The 13,859-nt window shown below is 42.4% G+C and overlaps 1 protein-coding gene across 1 annotated transcript in view; it reads left to right on the forward strand.

Annotated features, from left to right (window-relative positions):
• Window positions 1–962: 962 nt before the first annotated feature.
• SNAPC4 (small nuclear RNA activating complex, polypeptide 4, 190kDa) overlaps window positions 963–13,859 on the forward strand; it is a gene marked incomplete at its 5' end in the record, with an annotated part of 13,382 nt that continues 485 nt past the window's right edge. Inside the window, 21 exon segments of the mRNA XM_010077405.1 lie at window positions 963–1,003; window positions 1,424–1,579; window positions 2,144–2,269; window positions 3,091–3,169; window positions 3,782–3,863; window positions 3,960–4,064; window positions 4,380–4,452; window positions 4,727–4,891; window positions 5,127–5,274; window positions 6,165–6,271; window positions 6,412–6,506; window positions 7,237–7,331; window positions 7,736–7,821; window positions 8,522–8,932; window positions 9,972–10,061; window positions 10,274–10,508; window positions 10,614–10,684; window positions 11,015–11,074; window positions 11,312–11,339; window positions 11,992–12,062; window positions 12,126–13,859. Coding sequence (XP_010075707.1) covers window positions 963–1,003; window positions 1,424–1,579; window positions 2,144–2,269; window positions 3,091–3,169; window positions 3,782–3,863; window positions 3,960–4,064; window positions 4,380–4,452; window positions 4,727–4,891; window positions 5,127–5,274; window positions 6,165–6,271; window positions 6,412–6,506; window positions 7,237–7,331; window positions 7,736–7,821; window positions 8,522–8,932; window positions 9,972–10,061; window positions 10,274–10,508; window positions 10,614–10,684; window positions 11,015–11,074; window positions 11,312–11,339; window positions 11,992–12,062; window positions 12,126–13,859 — 4,058 coding nt within the window.

The raw sequence follows: 13,859 nt of genomic DNA on the forward strand, positions 1-13,859 counted from the left end.
CCCGCCTCCCCGCTGCTGCTGCTCCGGCTCTTCAGAGCCGCTCCTGGCCTGGCCCGCGTTGGTTTGGGATTAACCCCGCCGTTTCCGCGCACAGACGGTGCTGGGAGTGAATTTTGGGGGTTTTGTAGGCGAGGCGGCTCCTCGAGGCTTTCCTCAGCAGGCGTCCCTGCAGAGAAGGCTCTTGCGGCGGGGTTCTGGGGATATTCGCGATGAAAGCCCTGGCGAGCTAGCGGGAAAGGTTTGGAGAGCCACCGCGGCTCCTGATGGGGGTTTCCAGTCAGGGCAGGTAGTAACGAGCTGACTCATGACACCCAACAGCCACCAAATATCGTCAGTAGTTAAATCACAGCCTCTCCATGCTGTCTGAAGGCACAACACAAACTCTGCTGTGTGAGACGCTCCATTTCACGGCCTGCGTGTGCTTCCTAAAGTTCATTTTTCGAAGCAAAGAGGGGTGGTGATAGTTTGGGTATCTGTACCTCTGGTAGCTGGCACAGCCGCTTCATCCACCAGTGTTGTGATCATTCACGTCTGAATAACAGATGTCAGAAGCCTGTAGCTCACTGAATAGAAAGCTGAATATTACAGCAGGATGTGGAAGGGCTGGTCGGTGCTTACAAAATGTGTGGGTTTTATTGGGCTGGAACGTTCACTTGGCTGTGTACTCTGGAGCCTTTACCATGATGGGTAGGACTAGGATGCAGCTTGATTGTTGCTGTAGTTACCAGAAGCTGCTCTCTTCTCCTACTCTGGAACAAAAAAGCGCGCACATGCAGTATGACTAAACATAATTTTTACTTGACAGTATTGGCAGTACCTGCAAACTCTAGTGGTTGTGTCTGAGGTGCTATGTGGTGCTTTATTCTGTGTGCTTAAATTGAAAAGTCTTCGGTTTTGAAGGTTGCTTTTTTTTTTTTATCCCATTGCAGTCAACATTTTTGTGTTTTTTTGTTGTCTAACAGATGATGGTGAAGATGATGACTCAGATTCTCATGCTGAAATGGTAACTACTTTCTCTTTAAGCATGTCTTTCCATCTGTCTGTTGAAGGGAGCAGGAGGAAGGGAATTTTCACTCTGTTCTGGAGAAATCTAGGCAGCTAACTTGGCTCTGTAGCTCAGGAAGGATTAATAATAGACCTGGAGGTTTAGTTATTCCTGCCCAGGACTGTGTTATTCATGTGTAATAGAGAAACTTCTTAATGTGAAAACAAATGAGAGGGATCAGAGGCCTCACTGCTCCAGTGCTTGCTGAGCTCTGTCACTGGAAATTGAAAATCAGTTTTGTAAGATAACAGAAGTATTGAGTTACAGAAATAATTACATTTCATACCTGCTTTTAAAGCAAGCGTTTTTCTCTCTTCTTTTTTTTTTTTTTTTTTTTCCCCTCCCCACCCTCACCCACCATGCCTTATTTCCTTCAAGGAAATGGAAAGAGAAGACAGTAGTGATGACGATATTGAAAATAGTCTGCCACAGGATCCAGAAACCTGTCTGCAGATGAACCATGTGTACCAGGAAGTTATCCAGGAAAAGATCGAGGAAGTTGAGATTCTTATTGCACAAAACAAAGAACAGCAGGTGAGTGAAACAGGAGTAAAATGTTCATTGCTGTGCTTTTGTGGGTTGCCATTTGCCATCCTAATCCATGGCAGGTACCAGTGGAGTCAGGTGCAGCAGTCACAGTCCCTTATTCATATGCTGGTGCAGTGTTCAGCTTGCTTGGCCAGGAAACGGGTTCATTTTCTTCATGGCAGTTCAAACCAGTGTCACTTGACTGTTGGCCTTTCAAATGGCTTCTTCAACTGATGTTTCTATTCTTTCTTGTCACCAAAAATGCTACCACAAGGCAGCTCAGGGCATAAAATCCTTTGAACAACTGCTTACCACTAGGTAGCATTTTATATACATTATATTTTAGCTTGTTGTAGCAAATTAGTATTTTGTTTTGTTTTTAATGATCTGCAGTGTACTGTACAAGCTAGGGAAGTTCCAGATCCTGTCTGGAACATGTACACTGAGTTACAGTCTGGTGCTGCAGATCTGAACCCTGCCTGGGATGTGTGTGATGGCTCAGCCTCTGCTCTCTGAAATTAGGAATTTGAAGGAGACACTGATACCCTTTAATTAATTCTTGTATTGCAGAAGGAAATCATGTGTGAGCTTGGTGGTCCAAAAATGGCAAAGGCAGGAGATGGTAGAAATCTACCAGCAAATATATTTTTGGGTCATTTTATGAAGCCATACTTTAAGGATAAAACAACAGGAATTGTAAGTAAATGTAACTACGTTACATACGGATAGGTCTTTCAGTGATAGATTTAAATTGTAATTGTGTTGAAACTGTTACATTTCAGCTGTGTAACTGTGAATGTCACTCTTCAGTTTGAAACCTTTTTGCCTCACTTGTTCCTTACTTCCTTTTGGAGTTGTTTGTTTAACCCACGTCTGGCTGTGAAGTCTGAAAGTGAGTTCTGAAGAGTTGCATTCCAGCTGTGGGATACTTGAACGTTCTTGTTTTCAACTTTTAATGTTTGTCTTCATCTCCACAATCCAATTCCATGCTCTTGTTTAATGTACTGATTGAAATCTGATTGTCTTTGAGACTGAGTTTTCTGAGGTAAATGCCCCTGCTTTTTTCATGTGTTTTTAAGGGGTCGCTAGCAAAAGGAGAACTTGACTTTTTATTGTAGCTGGAATTTCAGCTGTCACCATACATTATTGACATAATACTCAAGCAATGACTACCCCGGTTGGTAGTGCATCTTATGTAGGTACTAACACGTGTAATATGTGTACGCATGTTCAAAATGCTTCTTCAACCAACTGTCAGCTACTGCGAGCAGGCCTGGCTCTGAGCTGAGAACGTGCTGTGTAACCACAGACAAACTTACTTGAAGGATCCATTTGTCTTGTAATGTATCTGTGAGCTAGGACTGATAAAGGTAACTTAGCATTTTGAATGTGACAGTTTACACGAGTCTGAGTTACTCGTCTCTTTTTGTAGCACTTCATGCTAGAGTTCTAAGAAAGGGCAATTTTTCTGTGTATCTGACTCTTCCAGTGTATCTGACCCTTCTAATCTTTGTTAGGGCCCTCCTTCCAATGAAGATGCCAAGGAAAAGGCAGCTCAGGGCATAAAATCCTTTGAACAACTGCTTTCAACAAAATGTAAGTAGCTTTGTGTGCTGTTCAGGGTTCTAGAAGAGCTGTAAAAAATTTATGTATTCATATTGTTAGTTCCCCCCGACATTTGCAGTTAAACATCAACACATCTGATGTTTCACACTTAACTCCACACAAAAAAAGTAGTTAAAAGTAAATGGGATGCTCCGTAAATTGTTTCATTGGGTGATTAATGTCTCGATTCTTTCATTTGCACTTGTTTTGGGGCACAGTACAACAACTCCCGTGAGCGCTCCAAAACCAGATGAGATTGTGCAAGGGTAGCGCTCAGATGAGAGAAGTTCAAGGGACACTTAAAACTCTAAATAGTTGCAAACACTTGAGTGATGATCTTTGTTGAGATCTCTTCAGAACTAAAACTGAGCAAGAGGCTGAGACGTGCCGAAGTTGGACATGACATTAGTAATTTTGGTGGAGAATAGAATCACTTTACCTAGCCTCTGGTAGCTGCTTTGCCCAACAAAATGGTGTAGCTGATGAAGACAAACTGTTATTGAAGACCTGGGGATATGTTAACAGTGGTATTGAAGGCAGTGGATCTCTCTTTCTCTTGTTTTGCACTGATGTCTGAATGCTCGATCACCTTGTTTTGTCTAGGGAAAAGCAGAGAGAAGACACTATTGCATAAATCAGTAGTAAGTGACCGCTTGCAGCGCCTGCTTCAGCCAAAATTACTGAAGTAAGTACTATGCAAAAATCTTCTTTATCCTGATGAGAATAATATATATTGTATCTGTTAGTCATATTAAGTAATGATAAAAATGTCTTTGAACAGGATGAGTTACTGGAATCAGAAACTGGAGAAAGTCAAGACTGAAATGGAGAAACAGGTCTTGGAAAAGCAAATCAAAGAACTGGAGCGAGAAATAGAGGCAATTAAGTGAGAAGCCTTCTTATGTTCTTGGTGAAAATGCAAGTCTGTTCTTGGAGTTTGCCTCTTAAACTTTGCTCCTTCCTCAAGCACTTCTAGATGTGACATTTGGAGAAATCTTTATTTGTATTAGCTTGGAAAAATATAAGTGCTATTTGAGCTTTGCAGAGCTCTCATCTCCATAGTTCTTTACTAAGAATTGTGGCTTGGATCTTGATACACAAATGTAGTCTCTATACCCAATACAGAGGTGCTGCTTTAAATAGTTCTTGATTGCTTAATTAACCATTTAACATAGTTATTTTTTTGTACCTTCTGTATCAGCCAGCTCCCAGAAAGTGACTTATTGGGAAACAGATTTGATGAGCACGACTGGGAAAAAATTTCAAACATTCACGTAAGTTGGATGTTTTATTACTTCTGATATCTGTGTCCCTTCTCCTGAGAATTACCTGACCTGGTCTAGTTTGCATCCACTGTTCCCATCATGCATTTCTTGAAGTTGACTGGTATGTGATCTCAACTTGGCAAAGTTTGATGATTTAATTCTGGAAAACTTAGCAATAAGACATACCTGCAATGCAGAATATATTCCTTGTATCAGTGTTCCTGTCTGTCAAGGGGTTCATTCCCAGCTACAAGACAAAACAGATGTTTGATGTTTCTTTTAGTTTGATGGACAACGCAGTTCAGAAGAACTGAGGAAGTTTTGGCAAAATTGGGAGCATCCAAGCATCAACAAAAAGGAATGGACTGAGGAGGAAATAGAGAGGCTAAAGAAGATAGCTGCTGAACACAATTATCTGGACTGGCAGACTATAGCCCAGGAGTTGGGGGTAAGGTCTTCTGAGCTCAGAAACAAGAGGTGAAAAGTCACTTAATTCTGACTTAATTGTGCCTCATGTCACTTTTCAGAGAATGACATTAATGTTAGTTCATTGTTAATTAATGCTTTTCTGTGAAGTGTTCAAGAACAGTACCAAAAAAGTTTGGTACTTTAGCCTTGCCCTCTTGCTTTTTATTCTCATAAATATCCAGTTATCTGAGTAGCTCTGTTTTCATTGTATTAAGACAAACAGGACACCTTTCCAGTGCTTGCAGAAGTATCAAGTCTATAACAAAGATTTGAAAAGGAAAGAATGGACCAAAGGTGAAGATCAGATGCTTTTAGAGCTTGTTCAAGAGATGAGAGTAGGAAGTCATATCCCATACAAGAAAAGTAAGTGACCTACAAGTGAAGATGTCTTCCATTCACCTGTAATGGCTGGGCTTCTTCATTCTCCCAGGCTATGTCTGTAAGCCTCCTCTGATTCAAGGAGTTAATGACGTTTTATTTCCTGTGAATGTTTTAATTTCCAGGATAGTCACTATGTTTTCAGCTTACCTTTCCAGCCTGTGACCTAGACAGGGCACAACAGTGCTGTGGCTCATCTGAAACTACAAATGTACCTATTCCTAAAAACCCCTTGTTGGTGAGCTGAATGAAAGAGAATGGTTGAGTTGTGCCTCTCTTTTTCCTTGGTGGGAGCAGTAATATATGGCTTTCCTCTACCTACCTGGAAGTTTCATTCTATCAGCAAGAACTTAATATCTCTTGGAACCTTTGAGTTTTGTTTCTTGTAGCAAAGTCATCAGGGTTCTTCCCTAGAAAGCCGGTATTCGTTCATGGCCAACTGTTTTGTCAGTTTTCAGTGCTGTGACCAGAGGCTTTTTCTAGGGTATCAGTACTGCTGTCTCTGTTCCTCAAAAGTGTGGGAGGCGGTATGAGGATAATAACCAAGTATTTGGGGTCCTAAATGCAAGCCTGTGGGTGTAACAGTTGGTGTGTTGAGCCTGTCATGTATTGGAGCTGAAGCCTTTCCTGTTCTCTGTTGTTGCAAGATGGTTTGTTGGGTCATCATGTGTCGTGTATGGATAATGCCATTATAAGTGTAACATTCTGTGCACGCCATCCTCTTTCAATTCTTGTTGTGTACCATTGCTCAAGTGTTTAAGCTGAGATTTAAATGCTTCTTACTGCGATCCACTGTTTGAAAGTATTGCAGTTACAATGTAAGTAAAGGAAAAAAACATTGCAACAGACTTTAAAATATACCTTTGTATTTCTAGTTGCTTATTACATGGAGGGAAGAGATTCTGCTCAGCTGATTTACCGATGGACAAAGAGCGTGGACCCCAGTTTGAGGAAAGGACCCTGGACACCAGAGGAAGATGCTGTAAGCTCTGTTCTCTGAAACTCCCAAACGCTTCTGTTCAGAGATTTACAACACAGTGGAAACAAATACAGCTGATTCTGTCCTAGGCCTATTAGGATTATTACTGATGAGAATTTCAACTCTTTGTCTGATTAACGTAGATGCTGTTGGCTGCAGTTAAGAAGTATGGAGAGTGTGACTGGTATAAAATTCGGACAGAAGTGCCAGGGAGGAGCGATGCTCAGTGCAGAGATCGGTAAGTACGCTAAACATAGCAACTGTGCCATCGAGCTTATTACATAGAGCCAAGATGCTACTGATTTTATAAATATGTTTGATTTCTTTACACCAGTGTCATCTTAAGGACTGTTTTGTAAGGAGTGGTTATGGTCTAAATAGAGTCTCTAGCATTGTCTCCACGTAACCCTTTATTTGTAGTTACGGAAGTCAAAAAGTTGAAATGGAGTTTGACAGAGAGCAGTGCATTGTTGCCTGTGGCGTGCTACTCCCTCAGTATAGTTGCTGGTGGGTTAGCAGAAGTTGGGAAGTGTCTTGTTCCAAATAAAGCCACGGGGTTATTAAACTCAAATGAGTGAATGTAGGGAGGGAAGGTTGTCACCCATGTGTTGTCTGTGGATCTGTGAAAATGATCTAGTCAGTGACTCCCTGTAACTGCACACCAATAATGAGAGGTCAGCTTCAGGAGAACTTCGACCCAGCTTCAGGAGACTCAGAATACAGCATGTCCTGATTTCAGTGACCCATTTTACAGGCCCTTTTTGTAATTCTTACTCATGTGGCCTGAGATTTTTGAGAACAAAGAGATTGTAGCTGTGCTGTATTAAGGGAGTAGGGATGGAACCCCTTAGAAAAAGGAAACATCTGATAAGGAATGCTGGTTTTGTTCAGCCTCAGAGCATGCACTGAGGATCAGAACTGTGCAAGCAGGATTGAATGTTCCTCACTTTAATGTTTTCATTTTGAAGGTACTTAAAAGCATTGCACTGTGATGTAAAGAAAGGCAAGTGGAGTTTAGAGGAAGAGGAGCAGCTAATTGAACTGGTTCAAAAGCATGGCCTGGGTAAGTGGTTTTGTGACTTAGTCTTCAGAAGGTTAGAGAAGTAAGTAGAAGTAAGAAGTTCCCTTATTTTCTCTAAGACAACTTTCCTTAACAAACAGAACCTTTTCAGCATTCAGTTTAACCTTTGTTCTTGGTGCTCTCCTACTACTGCAGCAGAGCACGTAGTTCTTCTCGGGGTTTTGTTGTTGGCTCGTTTGTTCTAGTTTCTAACTTCAGCTGAGTGTATAGTAGTGCAGTCTGATCAAAGAACACAAATGAGTATTCAGGTTTTGGGATCCATTCATATAGTAATTCTGTCTTTTAGACAAGGAAGTGTATAATAGGTGTATAATGTTCTGAGCTGAAGAGGCCTGTTGCTCAGTTTGTTGATTTAATAGCTATGCTCTACTCTGCATCCTTTCTAGGTCACTGGAGTAAAATCGCTTCTGAATTGCCACATCGGACTGGCTCCCAATGTCTAAGCAAGTGGAAACTCATGATTGGGTCTAAGGTATTGTACAAAATCCTTTTATGTTGCAGTACCATCTCTTTAATTAAGATTCCCTAAACTAAAAGTGAAATCCTGTGAAATCAATAAAAAAATTGACATTGATTTCACATGATAAAGATTTTGTCATGGATGTTCATGGTCTAATTTTTTGATGTATTAAAGCAGCCTTTGTTCTGAAGGTCTGAAGTTAATTTGCTATATGTTTGTATATTATCCAGAATTTCCTTCTTGCCTTAAAGTGCCTGTAAGGATGGGCTATACCTAGGTTTTCATGTGTGTACGTCATGAGTTGTAAGGTTTGGTACCAGGCACTCCAGAAATTCTGGCTGCTTAAGACCAGATAGTCTTGTTTCCGCCTGCCCTAGGGAAGGGTTCATGGAAACCCGAATGTATCGAGATGGGGCAACTGTACCGAGCTTGTACTTCCACATGCACCAGTTCTTAACACAAACTGGTCTCTATCTGTAGCTTTTTCTTTGCATAGAAGAATCTAAACCAATAAAATTCGGTGTCCAAAGGCAATTGTCAATCGTACTGGATTTGGTTAATCTTAGCAGAAGTAAAGTAGAACTGTCCATTTGGAAGCCACACTTTACTGAGCGGATACTGCCCCTTGAAACTTGTTAACTAATTTGAGAGATTTGCAAGTCAAGGGTGAGCACTGGCTAAAACTTCTCTGTGCTTTTTTTTGACTGAGAAGAAAAAATCTAGGCCAACAAAACGCCGACACGTGGAAGAGAGTTCCAGCTCTTCAGAGAGTAGCAGTGAAGACACAGAACTGGACCTAGCAGACAGTTCAGAGGAGGAGACGACAAGCGAGGAGGAGGCAACAAGCAAGGAGAAGTGTGCATTTCCCAGCATTGACTTGTGGATACCAACACGGACAGATACACAGGAGTCAAACAAAGGAAGATACCAAACTCCGTCCCTTTTCTCGCCTGCAAGTGCTGACACAAAGACCAGTAGCAGTGAAGTTCCAAGTGCAGCGTGCGATGGAGACAAGCACAGAACTGCTGATAAATCATCCCATCTGAACACCCTCCTGAGGGGCATTGCACGTGCACATTCAACGGACATCATTGTAACGAATCCGGTAGAAGTAATGAAGCAGGTGAATCCGGGGGGTTCTCAGTCTGTTCTTGATGGGATTGGAGCTTAGATCAGAAACAACCCAGAAATGAGAGTATGTGATGAGTTAAATGGCAAGATCTTTTTTGTGCCTCTGTTGGCTGCTTTCTGACTGTGCCATTGGGGGGTGCTGTTGGAAAGAGCTGTGGGATTAAACAGAAATCTCTAGCATTGCCTCCCCATGCATTACCTTGAAAATAGCTGCGTTCTTTCCTACCCATAGTGTTGCAGAAACAAAACTTCTTTTATATCTTCATAAAGCAGAATTGTCCAGTGAATTGCGATGTCTGTCTCTACCTGGTGACTAGGGAATATTGGCTTAGAGTCTGGAAGAATTAAGTTACTTATACATCTGTATCTGGTTCTGAGCTGGGTTTTTACCCCAGAACATGTACTGAAAACCCTCCTATAACATTTTTGCAGAAAGATACTCCTTAGCAAAATATTAAGTGTCTAAATTGCTATTTAGGTTCATGTAAGCAAAATTGTTCTGACTTTTGTGTTAAGAATTGCACCTGTGCCCTAGACTGTGGAGCCAGTTGCTCTGATGACAAGTTTGTTGGTTACAGGAGTGGTGTGTTCTGGGCGTTAGGGTATGCAAGGGTTGCAAGTGCTTATCTGGTGTAATCAGTCTTTAATTTTGATTACAGATACAGCATTATTTTACTAGTAGAAGTTTAGGGAAGAGTCAGTGGCTTTCCCACACCTCTTCCTGCTCTTTCTCTTGTACTGTTAAGCCGAAAAATGCAAAGAGAATCATCCAGTAAGTTTTGACCTTCAGTGTGGGTTTTCGTAGATACTTCACACAAAGACTTTTACAAAATAGACATTTGGTATTGTGATAATCCACAAGGACTAAAAGATCAGGTAAATGTCTGAGCTTCAGGGCTGATTTTGTTTAGTAAGATACATTCAGCATCAGGAATGTTGAAAACTTTTGTACCTTCTGCATATAGTCAGTGCAAGTAATTTTCTGTGAAGTATTTTCCCTTTTATCTTTTCTTGTATGTTTTTGTTTTAAGGCTTCCAGGTGTGGAAAGCAAGTGCTACAGGTTACCCTGGAGAACGTGAGAAGAATATTAAGAAATAACACGTGCTTTCAGAGGAAACTTGTAAGTGCCTCTTCTGTCTTTTCTGCTCTTGAGATGTGAGCACTGCCAGGCTGTATTAGTGCGAAGTGTTTTTTGATAGCATCACAAATCTTCTTGCACTGTAATCCCAAGAGGAAAAGCTCATAACTTTTTCATAACTGCCCTGTCCTGAGACTAATTATGGTAGAGCCTTCCTAATTGTAACTCTTAATTATGTATTTGTTCATGCACAGCAATCAAAGATACTAAAACCTTCTGCCACCATTTTAACAAAAACGTCTGGAGTTAGTACATCTGTTGGCCAGAATCTTCAGAACATCACAGAGAAAGCTTATCGTCAAGAGAGAGAGCGTTTGAGAAGAATGAACCTTGACAGAAAGCTTCTAATGGCAGTGACACCTTGGGTGGGCAACGTACTGCTGCCTTGCACCTTGCAAACTGGGAAGATGGCTTTTCATCAGACAAAAGGTAGTGCTGAACCCAGCAGGGAGAGTACTCTCCTACTTTTGTCCCTGCTTTCTGACATCTTGTAAATGAATGCCCAGCTGATTTTGTTGTTGGACTTTTTTCCAGTTGATTCTATTCAAGAGAAGATAAAGTCGATCAGTCTTTCCAGCACTCCACTATTCACGCTATTTATTCAGGTAGGTTTTAACTGTCTCAGTAGTATAATCTGCTTTCAAAGAGTGGTAACCTTGATTTCTGTATTTGACGCTGAAATAAATGGTTTATCTTTTTTCCTTAAGCTAATCATCTAATTATGGGATTTATCTGACCTCATGGCTTGCATATCATGTTTCTTAAAAAAAAAATCCTGCGTCCAAAATCTAATACTGTCAGGATTTTTTCTCTAAGTGTAAAAACGTCCCCAGAATCTTGCATGTGAAGCCTCTTCCATCCATCCTGTATTGTCACTGGCTCTACCAGAACATTTTTGTTCTCAATTGAATTTTAATGCAATTCTCATCTTGCAGCTCTTTCAGATTGATACCAAAGGCTGCATGAAGATTATTCGTGAGAGAAGGCTAAACCAGGTATTTGCACATGGTCTGTTTCTAAGCTTCTCCCACTGAAGTCTTGACTAAAGTAGAGATTTTTCATTGTGTGTGGCTGGTGGTGCTGTGTGTGTGCGTGTGTTACCAGTTTGTTTTGGTTCAGAAGCATAAGGAAATGTATAGGATGTTGGCAGATGTGGGTTTGATTCACATCTGTGCTGTTTTAATGATCTTTAGATATCTCAGAAGTATAATTTAGTATAATTTTTTTGGCAGGCTTCCCAAAATATGGAGACTTCTTCAGGTACCTACCAGAACATTTATTTTTATGATGTGCAAGAACTTTCAGTTAATTCATCACCATGACATTAATGACCAGTTTAACCAAAGGAGAGCTTTTGGAACAAAACTACATTGTCATGTTCATTTTTGCTAGCTCTTGGATTTTCAGTTATTGGCTAAATATTATGTTACCCTTTGGTAAGGATTTGAAGAGCCACTGAAGGGCTGGGGGCCACCAGTTCCATAGACTGTTGCTGTTATACTTTTCTCCAGCAAGGTGCTGGCTGTAGGCTGTAGTGATCATGCTGGCGCTGACCAAAACCCCAGTTTGTTGTTGTCATCCTGGCTGGTGCAAAGTGCCGGTGTAGTGCTGACCAGTACAATTCCTCGTGTGCGGTGTTAAGGTGCATTCCCAGCCCACCTGTGATTTCTGGGGAAAATTACATCGTTACTGAACAAGTGGTAAGCTTGCTGCATCAGAGTTATCCGAAGGACATAAGGATGGGGCTTGATGAAGTTAAGACTGTAGTGTTGTAGGAACTCTCACAAATAGGAATTATGTGGCTTACTGTGCTTAATGTTTAATAGCTAAGGAATGGCTTTTGAAAATACTATTTTTGAAAATACTGTTCCATCTTTTAATTTTTTTTTTATTCTATTCCCCTCCTCTATAGGCAGTTTATCACAGCCTTGTATTCAGAGGAACTCCCGAAGGGGCATACCAAGGAATGCTGTCAGAAGACCTGTTGACTTAAAAGCAAGGGAGGCTTCTGCTGCTGTGTCTGGGAGCAGTGCTCCTGCTGTACAGGCAGCTCCTCCAGCCCAAGCACAAAGGCAAAAGCCCAAAACTGTCTCAGAATTACTGAAGGAGAAGCGGCTAAGAGAATCCAACGCTAAGAAAGTTATGCAGGGGACAGTATTTGTTGCTCCACAAATGCTGGTTTCGGGGCCTCTGATAATCCAGCACCCACCACAGCAAATCATTCCTTCTGTACAAGCAGGGAGCAAACCTGCAGCAGTTGGTTGTTCAAATAGCCAAGTGCAATGTGCACCAGCTCCACTGCCAGCATTTACTTCTGTTGCAGGTTCAACTTCTACCACTGTTGTACTTGAAAAACACTCCTCATCAGTGCCAGAAACTGGGGAGAGCCCTGGTCCCTCACAAGGAACAGAACTACAATCCAATAAGGAACTAAAAGAGCAAGCTTTGGAAAGTAGCCCTGGAGGAGGAGTTTTTCCAGGCATTGATCCAGCTGCAGCAGAGAAAGCCCCAAATCAGGGAGGGTGCAACGGTCAGATCCTAGCTGGTAGCTCAGCTTCAGTAGGGCTGCAAAGCCAAGCTTTTGTGCCACCTCAAATTACAGTGGTGCCTGTTGGCATTGAGTCTGGCACCAACAAACTGTCTCTTTCCACACCAGTTACCTGTGAGATGAATAGTAATGGACCACAACAGAGGCCAGTCAATCTATTGCCTGCTCTTGTAGCTCCACAGACTGGTTCGCCTTTGATTACCAACAGCATACTGCCTTTCACATGGGTTGTAACGCCACAGGCTTTGCTCCCCAACACTGTACAGACAGTGGTGGGTGTTCCTCAAGGACTGCCAGCTGCTGCTGTGAGAAGTCAGTGTCAGACAACTGTGACTTCCAATGGCAACGTCACTGGCTTAGGAGTGCCTCCTGCACCCTCTGGAGCAAACACACCTCACCCTAGCAGCGCAGACACGAAAGCAGCGAGTGCCCAGTTAGCAGGAGTGCCACCTCTGGGAAAGACAGCCAACCATTCTGCACTTCTCTCACCTGGGACCTCAGCGAGTCCTGCATGCACCACATCCAGCGTCTCTTCTGCAACGCCTGCGTGTTCAGATGGCATCTCCAAGGCTTCTGACTCCTCCGCAGCGCAGAAGACAACTCTTGCAGCTGATGCAGCAACCCTCCGTGCGGTGCTGCTGCCCCAATCACAGCTGCCTGCAAGCACTCAGGGGTCTGATTCCCAATGTGTGTCAAGTCTCGCTGGTTTGGGAAAGAGCAACGACTCCATTACAACAAACGGATCATCTTCCAGTCCAGGCATCGTCACTAAAGGGCTTATGCTCCAGCCAGGAAATCCAGTTCCTCAGAACAGTGTCCCAGGGAATGCCGGTTGCTTTGCTGCACAAGCATTGAAAAATAGACCTATTGCCTCCAAACCACCAACTACTCAGCCTGCTGAAACTTCATCCCAGCCAGCCGCTTCCAGGGCAGAAAAGAATCTACTTGACTTTAGCCTGATTTCCCTGGAAGATGAGGAGCTGGTGAAGGAGTGGTTGACTGGGAAACAAGGTGTCCACTTACCGTCACTGCAAACCAGGTTGCCTTACTTGCCACCTTTTCTGTGCAACTTAAAAACCCTCTCGAAGCTACTTCTGCAGAAAGCAGCTCTGGAAGAGCAAGCGGCATGTCTTCTGCCTTCTGATGGCAGTCAGGATGGGGGCACTGGGGTCGATCTGAATGCTATCAAAGAATTGGTGGAGCAGAAACTCGGCAATAACCCTGCTTACCTC

The sequence above is a fragment of the Pterocles gutturalis genome, unplaced genomic scaffold (genome assembly GCF_000699245.1).
Source record: "Pterocles gutturalis isolate BGI_N339 unplaced genomic scaffold, ASM69924v1 scaffold43118, whole genome shotgun sequence".
NCBI lineage: Eukaryota > Metazoa > Chordata > Aves > Pterocliformes > Pteroclidae > Pterocles > Pterocles gutturalis.